The 14,617-nt window shown below is 39.2% G+C and overlaps 1 protein-coding gene across 8 annotated transcripts in view; it reads left to right on the top strand.

The window, feature by feature from the left end:
* The first annotated feature begins 2,388 nt into the window (after nt 1-2,388).
* The window catches only part of Lcorl (ligand dependent nuclear receptor corepressor like), a 149,884-nt gene continuing 137,655 nt past the window's right edge, over nt 2,389-14,617 (top strand). For 2 of the 8 annotated variants that reach the window (XM_046423861.2, XM_046423860.2), the window contains exon 1: nt 2,389-2,671. In XM_046423861.2, the coding sequence (XP_046279817.1) occupies nt 2,512-2,671 (160 nt within the window). In that variant the 5' untranslated portion in view covers nt 2,389-2,511. Of the gene's footprint in view, nt 2,672-3,845; nt 4,125-14,617 lie in introns of those variants that run through there. The other 6 variants (XM_046423868.2, XM_046423864.2, XM_046423870.2 and 3 more) reach the window with 6 other exon arrangements.

A 14,617-nucleotide genomic window follows, 5' to 3' on the forward strand; every position in this document is an offset into this window, starting at 1 on the left:
CCTAATAAGATGCAATGAGTCTCAAAGTTTAGAGTGAATGGATTAACTTTGTTATCTTGAGAATGAGTTTGTTAGAAAAGTGGGAGTTTGGCTCACCCTTTTAATCTCTTGCCTCTGCCCTTCTGCATAGGATGACACAGCAAGAAGGCTCTTGCTACATGCCAACATTATTGTCTTGAATTTCCTAAATTTGTTTTTATAAATTAGTCTGTGTTATTTTGTTACAGCAGCACAAAATGAACTAAGATAGTTAATTTGTCCCCGTCCCACCAGTATTTGTTAAATGTGTTTGTGTGTGTGTGTGTGGGTGTGTGTGTGTGTGTGTAAACTATAATTGGGGGAGGATAGATACTGTGCCTTTTTAGGTTTCTGTAACAAGAGAAGCTTTATCCAGTGTTAATATATCCTACCAAGCAATACAGAGATGCTGGACTTCGAGATTAATGCTTTACTGAACAGAATTTTCAGATTGTCTCACTTGTAAAAGGAGTGAATGTATTTTGTATTGTAAAGAATTAACTGTAAATTAGTGGCTAGAGGATGAATTGTGATATCCTTGGTGCTATTCCATTAAGAAATTCTAGTTATCGTTCTTCTGGGCAAATAGGATTGCACCTCCCCTGCTCCTCGAAGATAGAGATACCTATATGATTTGCTTTGGTCAGTGAAATATGAGTGGAACAGACTCCTGGTACTTTTGCTTATCAAACATGGAAGAAAGTTCCAGTCTTTCCAGCCTCCCTAAACATCTAGTTGCTTGGTGAGAACCACCTGGAATGAAGGTCCCTCACCCCTGAAGAAGAACGTGTAGATTAAATTTTGTTTTGTTTGTTTTAAGGCACTAAGATTTTTGGATCCTTTGTGACTGCACCAAAGTGTTCCATCCTAACTAATGAAGACTACTACAGAAGCCATCAGGAAACCTACAAAGTCTAACCATCTTGGCAATTTATGTGTAGAAGTGGTAACTGAAACCATTCACTTATAATTTCAAAAGCACCTTCACTAGTGATTTCACCTGTCTCAAATGTGACTGTTCTAGGAAAGGTGTTTGTAAGATTTCCAACGTCACTGTTTAAAAAAAAAAAAGACTTTTATGAAGGTGTAATCACATCTTCACTACTGAGGTAATGACGAACAATACTTCTTCGCGCGGAGTGGGTAAGAAAGGTAGATGAAGATAAGCCATAAAACAAGGAGGGTGATACAGAACTCAGAAACATATTTCCCATAGACTTCTGCATAAATTCCCAGTAATACACTTCTCAGTAAACTTTGGGTGGCTTAGCCTTGGTTTGCCCCTCTGCAACTATACAAGAAATAAATGCATGCTCGCTCTGGTGCAAAAGTAAAAATCTAATTGAAGTCTAAATTTAACCAAAAAATTTCTTTCTCTCAGAAGAAGTTATTTTCTTTAGCATAGCGCAGAATTCACTCCATAACAAATTTAAAGTGCTGATCATGCCACATCCTGGCACTGTACTAGGGTAGGGCGAATGAAAGATGCCAAGGCACAGAAGTCTCAGGGGGTGGTTTCCCTCCAGGAGTTTATATTTTGCAGATCATAAAAAATTCCCTCCTGGAGTTTTCAGCCAGCTACGTCCTCTCCCTTAAATAACTTTCGGTGAAAAGTCTTTCATCTTTTTCCTAATTCTAGCAAGTATTTCCGCTTTGCAATGATCTCTTCACCTTGGAAACTGAAGTCACTGCGGCATCTCTGGACGTCTGGCAATTATTTCAGATGCAACTGAATAGTTGGCTTGCCCTTTCCCTGTAGTGACAAGATGACAGTGACCCCTCAAAGTTTCCAACACTTAAAGCACACTTGCAAGAACCAACAATTTTTGCACTTCCATTGTGGAAGCTAAAGCAGCGCATCTGTCTGGACAACGCCGGCAGTGTAAGATCCTGGGGGTAGGGAGTGGGAGTTTAAGCCCACCTTAGGTCCTGCGCCAAGAAGTCGAAGGCCACTCGGCTAGCTACAGCGTGCTAGAGGACCTGTGGGTGCTCATCTCGGCCAGACTACAACGCCCAGCCTGCACCGCGCCAACGCCGCAAGTTCCGCTTCGGGACATGGGCGCACGGGAGTCTGGGAAGTGAAGTCTCCGAACGGCCAGAGCCAAGGCAGAAAGGAGGCGTTGCTAGTCAGCTCCTTTAGCACGCGGGTTCCTGGCTCGGCTCCGGGTCTCTCGCTCCCGCTCAGGGTTTTCGCGGGCGGCGGGAGCGGTATGGCTCGCTTGAGTAAACTCCGGGGGAGGAGGGGAGAGAGGAGTGGATGGGGGGGCGGGGTCAGCGGAAGCGGCAGGTTGCTTCCTTCTCCTCAGGCTCCCTCCCCGCCTCTCCCTGAGGGAGCGGTGGGAGGGGGAGGGAAGGGCAGAGGGAAGGTAGTGACACGTGTCAATCAACCCCCTCCGGGGGGCGCGCGCTCCGGGGCTCGCGCCGAGGGCTCGCGCCCCTGCCTCGTGCCTGCGCCGCTCGTATGTAAATGAGGGCGCGTGACGCGGGACGCAGATGGACAAGGGAAGAGAGAGAATGGCCGCTGCCGCCGCCGCTGCTGCCGCCGCCGCCGCCGCCGCCGCCGCTCAGTGCCGGAGCCCTCGGTGCGCGGCGGAGAGGAGAGGATTCCGGCGGGAACTCGACTCTTGGCGCCACCGCCTCATGCACTGTGTAGGTAAGAGAGACACGGGTCGGGGCCCCGGGCTCCGTGCGGCGGCGGCTGCCGCAGCCCGAGGAGTTTGTGGCTGAGGGGTTTAGTTGAATCTCCGGTTCGGGTCAGTTCAATGGGGAGAGAGATGGGAGCGGCGGCGGCGCGGCGGCCCCGGCGCTCGCCTTTTGTCTCGGGGGCTCCTCGCCCCGCGCGGTCCGCGCTCGGTCGCCTGCCTTCTCGGCTCCCGGGCTCCCAGGGAACTGTTAGTTCGGACCCGCTCGCCGAGCCCGGAGGAAGCCACTCGCTCGCGCTCTTGCCGAAACTCCTCGGTGCCCGTATCGCCGCCAGCGGTCCTTGCTGTCAGGAGGGGGAAGCGGCCGGGCTGGTCGGCGCCCTGGCCGAAGGGAGCCGGCGGGCAGGGCAGCGGGAGGAAGGCGGGCTGGTCCGCGCCCCCGCCGAGCGCACACACACCCCCTTCTCGTCGCCGGGGGCCGGGCTGGCGGACGCGGCCGAGTTCCCGGGGATCCGGACCCGGGGGTCCCCCGGGCGCTCGCGGGGCGGGGGCCGCGGGTGGGTCCGCGGGGGGCGAAGGCGGGGGGCGCCGCCCGAGGGGCGAGGGGCGTCCAACTCTGCCCTCTCGCGCTCGGCGGTGGCGGCGGCGGCTCTGTGTGTACCCCTTTAAGAAGGAGCCGCTCGAGCGCTGACGGTTGGGATTTGAAGTTCTTCCTCCCTCTTTGGAAGTCTGGACGGCCTGGGGGTGTTGCCACGGCAACGGCACCCTCTCCCCCCCCCCCCCGCACCCCTCCGCGCGGACGCCCCGACTACTCCGGTCCTTTCACTGTCATGTGATGGACTCTCCCTGCACACACACTCGCGTCGCCCTCCCCGGCTCGCAGCCCGGTTCAGCTGCCAGGCTGCCTTCCCGGGGGAGGGGGTCCGACTCCTTTGCTCCAAACTTCTGGACTAGGGGCTCTCGTTCTGTGGGTTGCTCGGGGTGGCGGGAGATGGCGGGACTCCCCACCTTGCAGCAGCCTTTTTTTACCCGCGTGAGACTTGCGCCTGGAGCTGGTGGGCAGGCTGGTGGGTGGGCGTGGAGGGGCCGGAGCGGTAGGGCCGGGCGAGCTGCGCCGGTTTGTGTATCGGGGGTGTGGGTGGGACTGGGTGCCGAGAGTGGGAAGGAAGGTTGCGTTGTGTCAGCGGTGGGCGATGGCCCTGCTTTTTCTGCTGGCCAGTAAATATTGGCATTTGGAGTTGGGGAGTGACCTTAGTGCCTTAAGGAAACAACTGTCTCACCTTGTTTTCATCTGTTCCTGCGCCACCTCGCGCCCCTTCCCCCTCCCCACTCCCTAGGTTTGTTTGGTTAGCTCCTGAAGATCTCTCCTGCTTTCACTGGTGGGGCGGAGGTCCTCCTAGGTTACACCAGTGACAACTTCGATTCCGAAAGGTGCCCTGCAGAATGGGATGCTTGTAGGAAAACGTACGTGAAGGAAGACTGCTCCGATGAGGGGCGTTTAAGTGCTGTTTAAGACCTGTACTGTTTTATTTTATCTATATAAAATATGTTTTGGTGTTATCTGAGGAAGTTAAGGGAAAAAGCTTTAGTCAAGTGTTCATAAGTGATTTCAGTCATAAAAAACCTCTGGGAATTCTTTATACCAAGTGTGTTGGTATTTGTTCTTTTTGAATACAAAATGGACCTATCTTTATTATTACGTATGTGAAGATCTTTTCTGCTGAAAAAAAAAACTGCATAGAAATTGTTGAGTTTATTAAGGTAGAATCAGGTAGGATGACAGCATTGTAATATTGGCTCATGCCGATACTATGTTTGCCAAGGGATACAGTGATTTAAGGTTGTCTTTGGTCAGTTTTTATTTTAGAATATTTTGGGAGTATGTTTTTCTCTTGCTTATCCAGATGCGACTTTGCATCGCAAAGCTACTTGTACCTTTGAAAAAATCAAATTTTAATGAGACACAAAATTAACCGAATTTGATGGAAAAGGGAATTCAATTATATTTCTGACTTACCTGCTTCAATACTCAAGTAATATTGGAAAACACTGAAAATTGAGTTGATACTGTATATCTAACAGACAATCTATGCTACTCTTTTAATATAACACATAATTGTGCATGAAATGATTTTTTTTTTCCTGGGTTCTACCTATATTTGAGAATTGTATTGTTTCTTATAGTCTCAGTTCTAGTCAGGAGACCTATCTCATACTTGGTTTTTGTCACCATTATTTTTAAATAATAGAACCATTTTAAACATGGTATATACTTGTTGATTGGGTTTGTGTGTGTGTGTGTGTGTGTGTCCTGTCATACTTATTTATGGTCTAAAAGTAGTTTGTGTAATTATTTTGAGTCAACTTTTGCTATTAATATGCTTACATTCATTACTTTGTAAACATATTTACAAAAAGCCAAATTTTTTTTGCATGTGTGACTTTATATTTCTATATTTAATAGTCATTGCTATTACTGCTTGAAATTATTTTTATAACATAATACCCTTTTTGCCTTTGGGCGGGGGAAATGATCCAGAAGTTTTACTTGTAAGATAAGAAATTGTTAGGCTGCTTCTCAGGGTTATACAGCAACTTAGTGAACTCCTAGAGAAGTTTTGAATCTCAGCACTTACCTTGACTCTTTTAAGGTAATTGATTCAATTTTATTAATATAGTCAAAATTTATAAAGAAGCAAGTTATTGTAGTTGTCAGTGACTGCTTATAGTTAATTGTAAAGGTAAAATGCTTGACTCCCGTTATAAAAAAGAGGTATTTACCTTCTTCTAATTTTGGAATTTATCTCTTTAACTTAGGTTTTTGACCACTCTTTTGATTCATTCCTGCTTTTTGTTTTAAAAAATGGAGAGTCGTCCCTCTTTGTCCCAAATAATGGTTCTGTTTTCAATGTGGAGATTTATACAATTTAATGCTTTGTTTATAAGCATCATGTAGTATGTGAGTGTGCTCACTTTAAAAAAGGTTTGCATGCTTATTGGATGTAGTAAATAGTACTTTGAATGATAATGAGCAATAATAGACATAGTCCTGAATCTTATGGAATATGTAAATGACTATCTGATGAGTCAAAATTAACAGAGTTAAGTCTAGAATAAAATAAATGTATTAGTACATTTAAAAACATCCAGACTTTGGTAGAGTTATTAAAATATCTGATTTGTGAGATAGGCCAATTTTGAAAAACTATTTTGACATAATTTTGATCTTACAAAAAAATTGGAACAATTTTTGCCAGTTGTTTCACATTTTGTTTTATTTGGCTTTATCATTCTTGCTTTATATTCACATATGTATTTCTGAACAATTTGTGAGTAATTTGAAAACATCATACCTTTTTACTCTTAAAATTTTTTTATGTATTTTTCCTAAAAACAAGGACATTATCTTATCTAACCAGAGTGAGTTATTAAAAACCGTGAGATTTAGTATTGACATAATATTATTATCTAATTTATAATCTATGTTCAAATCTTGTTTATCTGTTTTTTCTATAACCCTTTCCACCCAATACAAGATCCACTCTGAGATCATGCACCACATTTGATCATCACATCTCTTCAGTCTTTTCAAATTGGGAATACTTCCTCAACCTATTTCTTGACCTTGACATTTTTGAAAAGTACAGGCAGTTATTTTGTAGAATATGCCTCAGTTTGAATTTGTCTGTTGTTTTCTCATGATTAGATTGGTTATGCATTTGGCAGGAATACCACTGAAGAGATGTTTTGTTCTTCTCAGTACATCATATCTTAAGGCTCATGAGGTTGATTTGTCCTAGTGTTGTTGATGTTAGCTTTGAAAATTTGGTTAGCGTGGTGGTCTGTATATTCCAACCTGAAAGTTATTATTTATTTCTCTGTAATTAACATGCAGCTTATGGAAAAGTATTCTGAATAACAGGATGTTGTCAGAGTCTCAATCAAAATTTTACCCACAAGTTTTAGCATCTATTGATGATTTTCCAGTTTCATTCCTTCAGCAGTTATTAGAAGTTGACATTCTGTCATAAATCAGTCTTTCCTCTCTTCTCCCTTATTTGTTTATTCAGTCAGTTTTTTTAAATCAGCATGAATTCATATTCAATGGCTTAATCTATCATTATCATCATTTTGATTCTCAAAATATACCGGGTTTGGCTAACAGGAGCCTCATCAGGATGGTTCCTGTGTATGGTGGTTTCCAGGTTCACGTACTTTACTTGTCCCAGCTGTAGCATCAGCTGTTTGTCCCAAGTAATTTGTTCTTTTAGTGGAAAATAAATTTAGATACTCAAATTGAGCAGTAGGTTTTAGGGCTATTTTAAAACCCCATTTCTTCTAATGCTCATAATCAGTGTTAACAGTTTTTCCTGAGATCATACAGCAAAACAAGTTGGCAAAGATTAGGTTAGAATCATTTTATAAACTCTAGAATCTTGCCTACATAATACTACATTTCATAAAAATACAAGGGTAGCCAAATATTTTAAATCTTTTGGTAGCCACATGAAAAAGCACATTTAATTTAATCCAGTGTATTCAAAATATTATCATTTTGACATTTACTCATATAGAAATTATTAATGAGTTGATTTATATACTCTTCTTAAGTAAGCCTTCAAAATTGGGTATTTTACATTTATAGCATATCTCATTTTGGACTGGCTACATTTCAGTGGTGCTTACTAGCCACATGTTGTAAATGTTTACCTCATTGGGCACTTCCTTTCTTGGTTACTGTGTACCGTTTACCTTAAAATCTCATGATGGTAAACAAACCTATAACTTAATTTATTTTTTCTTCAAATTATTTTCTTGGGTATTACAGAACAGAAAATAAGAAAATGGGCTCTTGAGCTAGACTTCTTGTATTTGAATCCTAGTGTTACGTTTTAGGGTATAGACAAGATTCTTCTTTGTACTTGAGTTATTTCATCTGTAAAATGGAGATAATTAGATTGTTTGAGAATTAGTTGTGTTGATATAGGCTAATATGTGTTTTCCATACAGAAAACATTTAATATGTTAACTATTACTTTTATTATTGTTTTGTTATTACATGCTTGAGTTTACGTTTTATCGATAGATCCTTTCTGGTGGGAATACTGAGGAATAATTTTAAAAGATTGTGAGACATGTTGGCTGAAAGATAGTAAGGACATGAACCATCTCTTTTCTAGAGTACTTGGAACCATAAAATTATTGTTTGAGAATCACAGAGTATCACTTAGCTTAATGCTGTCATTGAAGGAACCAAAAAGCATTTTATGCCTTCCTACATTCTAAGGAATCTTTTGGCTATGTGGTAGCTGAATACAAAAGATTAGTTTCAGTTCATGTAAAGAATCTATACTGTACTCTAGATCATCTTGAAACTATTATTTATTGGTATTTACTCTCTATGTTAGTCTTTATGTTGATTAACTTGATTCTTCTTTCTGGCTGCTGCTTGCCTCTTGCTCTTTTATCTTACTATTAACTTGTCCCTGTATTATTGCTATTGTTTTATAAATCCCAGAAGAGTAGATTTACTTAGAAATTTGGATTGATGGGTAGTACTGGTATGTATGGGTCAAGTACCAAAAATGTTGGCTCTACAACTGTTTTTTTAAACATCAGCAAATATGTTATCTTTTTAAAAAGATGTAAATTGTGGTACTATTTAATAACATGCATTAGACAAATGGAATCCATGGTGCTGATGACCAGTTGAATGGTTAAGACATATCTTCAAGTTTCTCTGTAAAATAGGTATATTGATGAATTTTGTACATATTATTAAAATTGTCTGTACTTCTGGATCATTTCATACTTGGAAGTCTAAAGTTCTGCCATCTTTGAAACCAAGTTGTGAGTGAATTTTTTTGTTTTTTTACAGATGTTAGATGTGGGCTGTACACTGGTCTTAATGTAATGTAGTCTCATTCTTTATTGTGCCATGTCTTTGTGTCCATGCTACTTCCCTTGATTGACTACAGGTTTGCCCTCCTCCCTGAATGGCTGTTGCACATAATAAGTTGCTATTATGTGTATCCACATTCCTCTGATTTTTCTGACATTAAACTCTGATCTACAGTTCTTCTACCACAGTACAGTTTTGGGAGGAGCAACAAAGGTATATAGATTTTTTTTTTTTTGGTTATATAACTTTTTCTTCCTCATTAGTAAGTCTAATCTTTCAATTAAAATGTCCTACTTTCTGCATATGTGGAGTTCCTTTCTTTTCCTTCTTGTTTACACTCTTTCCTTTTGGTATCCAGACAGTCCTTGACTTACAGTGGCCCCACTTATGATATTTTTTTTGCTTTATAGTGATACAAAAGTAATATTATTTAGCAGAAACAATTGGAATTTTAAATTTTGATCTTTCTTTGGCTAGTGATATATAGTATGATACTTTTAAGTTGCCAGACAGCAGTAATAAGTAATAGCTCCCAGTCAGCCACACGTTCATGAAGGTAAACAACGTACTCCTCAGTAAATTACATGAGATAGTCATTAGATAGTCGATCGTTTACTATATAGTAGGCTTTGAGTTAGACGATTTTGTCCAGCTGTAGGGTAATATCAGAGTTCCAAGTACTTTAGTGCCAGATTATGATCATGACATGACCCTGTGATAAAATAAGGAGCTAGCATGTGGCTAACATTCATGGTTGATAGATAGCAATTAGAGCACCAAAATTGTGGCTCTAAAATTTTGACAAGTCACTTAACTTTAATGAGTTCATACTTAGGGCTGAATCTATAATCAAGAAATACTTTCAAAGGTTTTCATTCACAACAGAGTTTAGATTAAAAAAAAAAGTGAATAGACCCAGAATACTAATACTAGAAAACTAATTAACAAAATAATGACATCTTTGCATCTGAAGAATAGCACTTTTTTTCTTAATTAAAGCTAAAAAAAAATTTTAAAAATTTGTTAGAAAATTGTTTATTAGGAATAATTTTTCTGTCTCTCATCTCTTTTCTTTTCATATGGTTTCCCATAATTGGCAGCAACCCTATCCTGCTTATATTTGCTTCTTCTTTTTTTACTTTAATCTGTTGCCAAGTTACTAATTTCCTTACAATATCTCATGGGTTCTATTATTTTATTTATTTATTTATTTATTTATTTTTGATGTTGTAAGCACTTGGACAATTCAGGAGATTCTGGTTTATATCAGTATCTGCTTTGCTGATTTTACTATCTTCTAGTGTAACTTAAATCATGCTATAAATCATTGCTTGAAATAGCTGCTTTGATTTCATAGTTTACAAAGTATTAATATTTCCCATCTGTCTATTTTTTTCCGTCAACTAAAAACTATTGACCACATTCAACTAATTGGTCATGCTATTAGAGTATCCTGTCTTATTTGTCCGTCTAGTTTCTTCAGGTAGCATGAGCTTTTTCATTTACTTTTAAATCATATCTTCTGCTTTCATTCTCAGTCACCTTTAAAATTCAGTGGCAACCTAAAGTACTTATTGGCTAGTTCTTTTCTGATGATTGTGTGCATAGTGTGCTTACAAGAAGTAGCTTTGTCTGTTATTTGTTATATTTACATAGTGAACTCTTGAGAGACAAGGGACTAAGTTTTCTTTTTTTTTATTAGTTACTAAGTTTTCATAAATGGTAGAAAGGTCCTTGTTAACTTCTATCATTATGATTGTTGGTGTAAGTCATTTCATCTTTCAGATGGAGTTCTGTGAATCTAAGGTAATATCTACCCTCAAATGTTTGCTAATTTTGTTTTAATGAGATGTGTTAAAATATGTGCAGTAGTTTCTGTGCTGAATATATATGTTATGGGATTACCAGCATAAAGATGATATTTAAATCCATAGAAATAGATGAGATTACCTAGGGATATAATGTAGTATAAATAGTGAGAACTCAACTACACCTAAGAGAATTTTAAATTCCTTGGATAGAAGAAAAACCTCAAAGTAAGGCACTGAACTTTGTATTGGCAAGCAAGGCCTTTGGCTGAGTATTAAAATTAGGAGAGTGTGCTGTTACAATATATAAGAAAAGAATTTTACATTTAAATAAGGATTGTTACATGTTGATGAGATTTAGGTATATAGGTGAAACAGAAGCATACATAATTTTTGGCAACATAAATGTTCTAGGTAACCTTGACTAGATGAATTTCAGCAGAGCAGTGGAGATGAAAACCATATTGTAATAGGTCAGAAAGTGATTAACATGTTCAAGTGGAAGGGCTAGAGTTATAGCTCAGTGGAAGAGCACTTGCCTAGCATGTATGAGGCATTGGGTTTGATCCTCAGCACCACCCCCAAAAGAATAAATAAATAAATAAATAAAAGGTTTTATTTAAACTAAATAAAAATATCTGCAACTAAAAATATTTTAATAAAAGGTATGTTCAAGTGGAGATAATATTTGTAGACTAATCATTAAGAGCTGTTTTGAGGAAGAAACATAAATGAAGCAGTAATTGGAGTCATATGCGGTACAAAGATGTTTGTTTTTCAGATGGGAGATACCATTTCTAATACTAAGTAGGATGGAGAATACTTTTTTTTGAATAAGTGATACACATGATTCTTTTATATGTTGAATTTAATTAAACCAAGAGCTGATAACAACAGAATATTGAGACATATATATATTAGACAAAGAAATATGATGAACTGGGCTTGAATCACTGAATATGAACTCTAAATTTTTAATCTTTATTTTCAACAAATATTTCCCTAATCAAGTTAATCATTAATGTATGGTATATGTGGCATAGATGCATTATATATTTTAAAGGAATTTTTTTCAATTAATTTACTGTTGTCAATCTTCATATATCTTAAGTCCTACTGTATGCTATTTGAGTAGGGTATAATTCTATTTTTTTTCTTACTGTCTTCCAAAATGGCAATAAATTTAGGAATCAGGGATTGAAATATTAGCTTTTTAATGGTAATGTTGCATTGAAGAACTTGGAAATGAGATCAGAAGTGGATATCATGCTTCCTTTTTATCTAGCCCCCTGAATTGAACTTAGCAACCCGTCAAGCACAGTGCAACTGGAGCTGCAGGGCTTTTCTGAAATAATGAACTCTACCCCAGTGAGTCAGAGTGACCAGAATGGTTGGCCGTGATTGAAAAATGACTTTTAAAAACATTAATGTATCCCACTAGGGCACAAACTATCCAGATATTAGTTATTTCTTCTTCCTTTGGGAGGAGTAGAGAAAAGGGCAGAAGCTTCTTCCAAAGTACTTTCCTAAAGAATGTGAAAAGCTTTTGTGGGAATTCTATTGTATGGCAAGGCAGGAACTGTGGGTTGGGTCAAAAAGCATGCTGTTTACCCTGGGTTGCTGTTTAGACCTGGCTTTTAAAAGAGCTCACAGGCATTAGGAATGTTAAATATTAGACTTGATACAATATAATGGAAAGACTGAGAAGGGAACAGTTAATTTTGACTTGAGGGATTCAAAATAACTAGGCTTTAAAGGATTGAATGAAAGCAGGGATTGGTAAATTCATCTGTAAAAGGTTGGTTAGTAAATATTTTAGGCTTTGCTAGGTTAGAGGAATAGACAGGTGGGCAGGCATAACAGACTTATTCATCCATCCTAAGTACACTGTCCTAAGTACAGTGTAATATGAGCTCGCTGCAGATATGTCCTCTCTGGATAGCTCACTCCCAAGAGCTATCTGGTCTCTTATTATAACTACTTGCCTCTGCTTTGTAGGGCAAAAGCAATACCTAAATGAACGAGCATGGCTGTGTTCCAGTAAAAATTACTTTAAAAAGTAGGTGGATTGAGCTTGCAGGTCATAGTTTGATGATCTTTGAGTTAAAATATCCAGCAAGAAAAGTAGTATAGGGAACAGAGGGGTAATATTAATGATATGTTCAGAAGATACTTAGCACTGTAGTATGTATTACTGAAGTATAGGATGAGAGTAAGAAGTGGGACAGAAAGTATAAATTATGACCTTTACAGGGAGGACATTATGAGCCTTTTATTTTTTTTTTAATGGATAATAAGCATGATCAGATAAGTCAGCTTTATTTTCATTTGGAACATCTGTTGTTGGTTCAGTTTTGAGGGTTTTTTGTTTGCAGTAGTTTAAAGAAGCTCAAATTGAAGCAGTCCCTTTAAGTCAAAACTGGGGAAATAAGCAGTTTTTTCTTCAGTAAATCAGTTAATACACTGTATGGCTGAAGTACTTTTAGGTGGTACCTTTCATTTTGGACTTTCAACAATTTGAGAAATGAAGAAAAAGGAGGAAGATGGAAGCCCAGATAGTATTGCTATTACTAATAGAGGCTAGGTTAGACGAATAGTCAGGTGAGCTGGTCTAGACAGACTTACACTGTCAGTGAAATATGGTTTCTCTACAGATATGTTCTTTCTGAATAGCTTATTCCCAAGGGCAAGAGGAGTGGAACCAAGTGAACTTGTCTGCTCAGTTACTAATTTCAGAATCAACTATCAGAAAAATCACTTCACTTTCCTAAAGGTGAAAAGAGACTCAGATTGTGCTTCTTTTTTTTTTTTTTTTTTTTTTTTTTTTGTGGGGTTTTAAAAAATTTTTATTTCTTTTGTTGTAGTTAGACACAATAACTTTATTTCACTTATTTATTTCTATGTAGTGCTGAGGATTGAACCCAGGGTCTTGCAGGTGCAAGGCAAGTGCTCTACCACTGAGCCCCAGCCCCAGCGGTCATGATTGTGTTTTTAACTGCAGTTTAAATGAGCAAACCTTCCTTTTCTCTCCAGACAAAAACTTCAGTCAACACTTCAGTAATGTCACTAAACAAGGAGAAACTTGCTCAGGGTTAGATAACACAATCTAATTGTAACTCTTTTTTTTTTTTTTCTTTTTTTTAAATTATTTATTGTTGGGTGTTCAAAACATTACATAGTTCTTGATATATCATATTTCACACTTTGATTCAAGTGGGTTATGAGCTCCCATTTCTACCCCATATACAGATTGCAGAATCACATCAGTTACACATCCATTGATTTACATATTGCCATACTAGTGTCTGTTGTGTTCTGCTGCCTTTCCTATCCTCTACTATCCCCCCTCCCCTCCCCTCCCCTTTTCTCTCTCTGCCCCCTCTACTGACATTCATTTGTCCCCCTTGTATTATTTTTCCCTTTCCCCTCACTTCCTCTTGTATGTACTTTTGTATAACTCTGAGGGTCTCCTTCCATTTCCATGCAATTTCCCTTCTCTGTCCCTTTCCCTCCCACCTCTCATCCCTGTTTAATGTTAATCTTCTTCTCATGCTCTTCGACCCTACTCTGTTCTTAGTTACTCTCCTTATATCAAAGAAGACATTTGGCATTTGTTTTTTAGGGATTGGCTAGCTTCACTTAGCATAATCTGCTCTAATGCCATCCATTTCCCTGTAAATTCTATGATTTTGTCATTTTTTAATGCAGAGTAATACTCCATTGTGTATAAATGCCACATTTTTTTTATCCATTCATCTATTGAAGGGCATCTAGGTTGGTTCCACAGTCTTGCTATTGTGAATTGTGCTGCTATGAACATCGATGTAGCAGTGTCCCTGTAGCATGCTCTTTTTAGGTCTTTAGGGAATAGACCGAGAAGGGGAAGAGCTGGGTCAAATGGTGGCTCCATTCCCAGCTTTCCAAGAAATCTCCATACTGCTTTCCAAATTGGCTGCACCAATTTTGCAGTCCCACCAGCAATGTACAAGTGTACCCTTTTCCCTATATCCTCGCCAGCACTTGTTGTTGTTTGACTTCCTAATGGCTGCCAATCTTACTGGAGTGAGATGGTATCTTAGGGTGGTTTTGATTTGCATTTCTCTGACTGCTAGAGATGGTGAGCATTTTTTCATGTACTTGTTGATTGATTGTATGTCCTTCTCTGAGAAGTGTCTGTTCAGGTCCTTGGCCCATTTGTTGATTGGGTTGTTTGTTATTTTATTGTCTAATTTTTTGAGTTCTTTGTA

Source organism: Marmota monax, unplaced genomic scaffold, assembly GCF_021218885.2.
Source record: "Marmota monax isolate L192 unplaced genomic scaffold, Marmota_monax_Labrador192_F-V1.1 WCK01_AAM20220418_F8-fsc00009, whole genome shotgun sequence".
NCBI lineage: Eukaryota > Metazoa > Chordata > Mammalia > Rodentia > Sciuridae > Marmota > Marmota monax.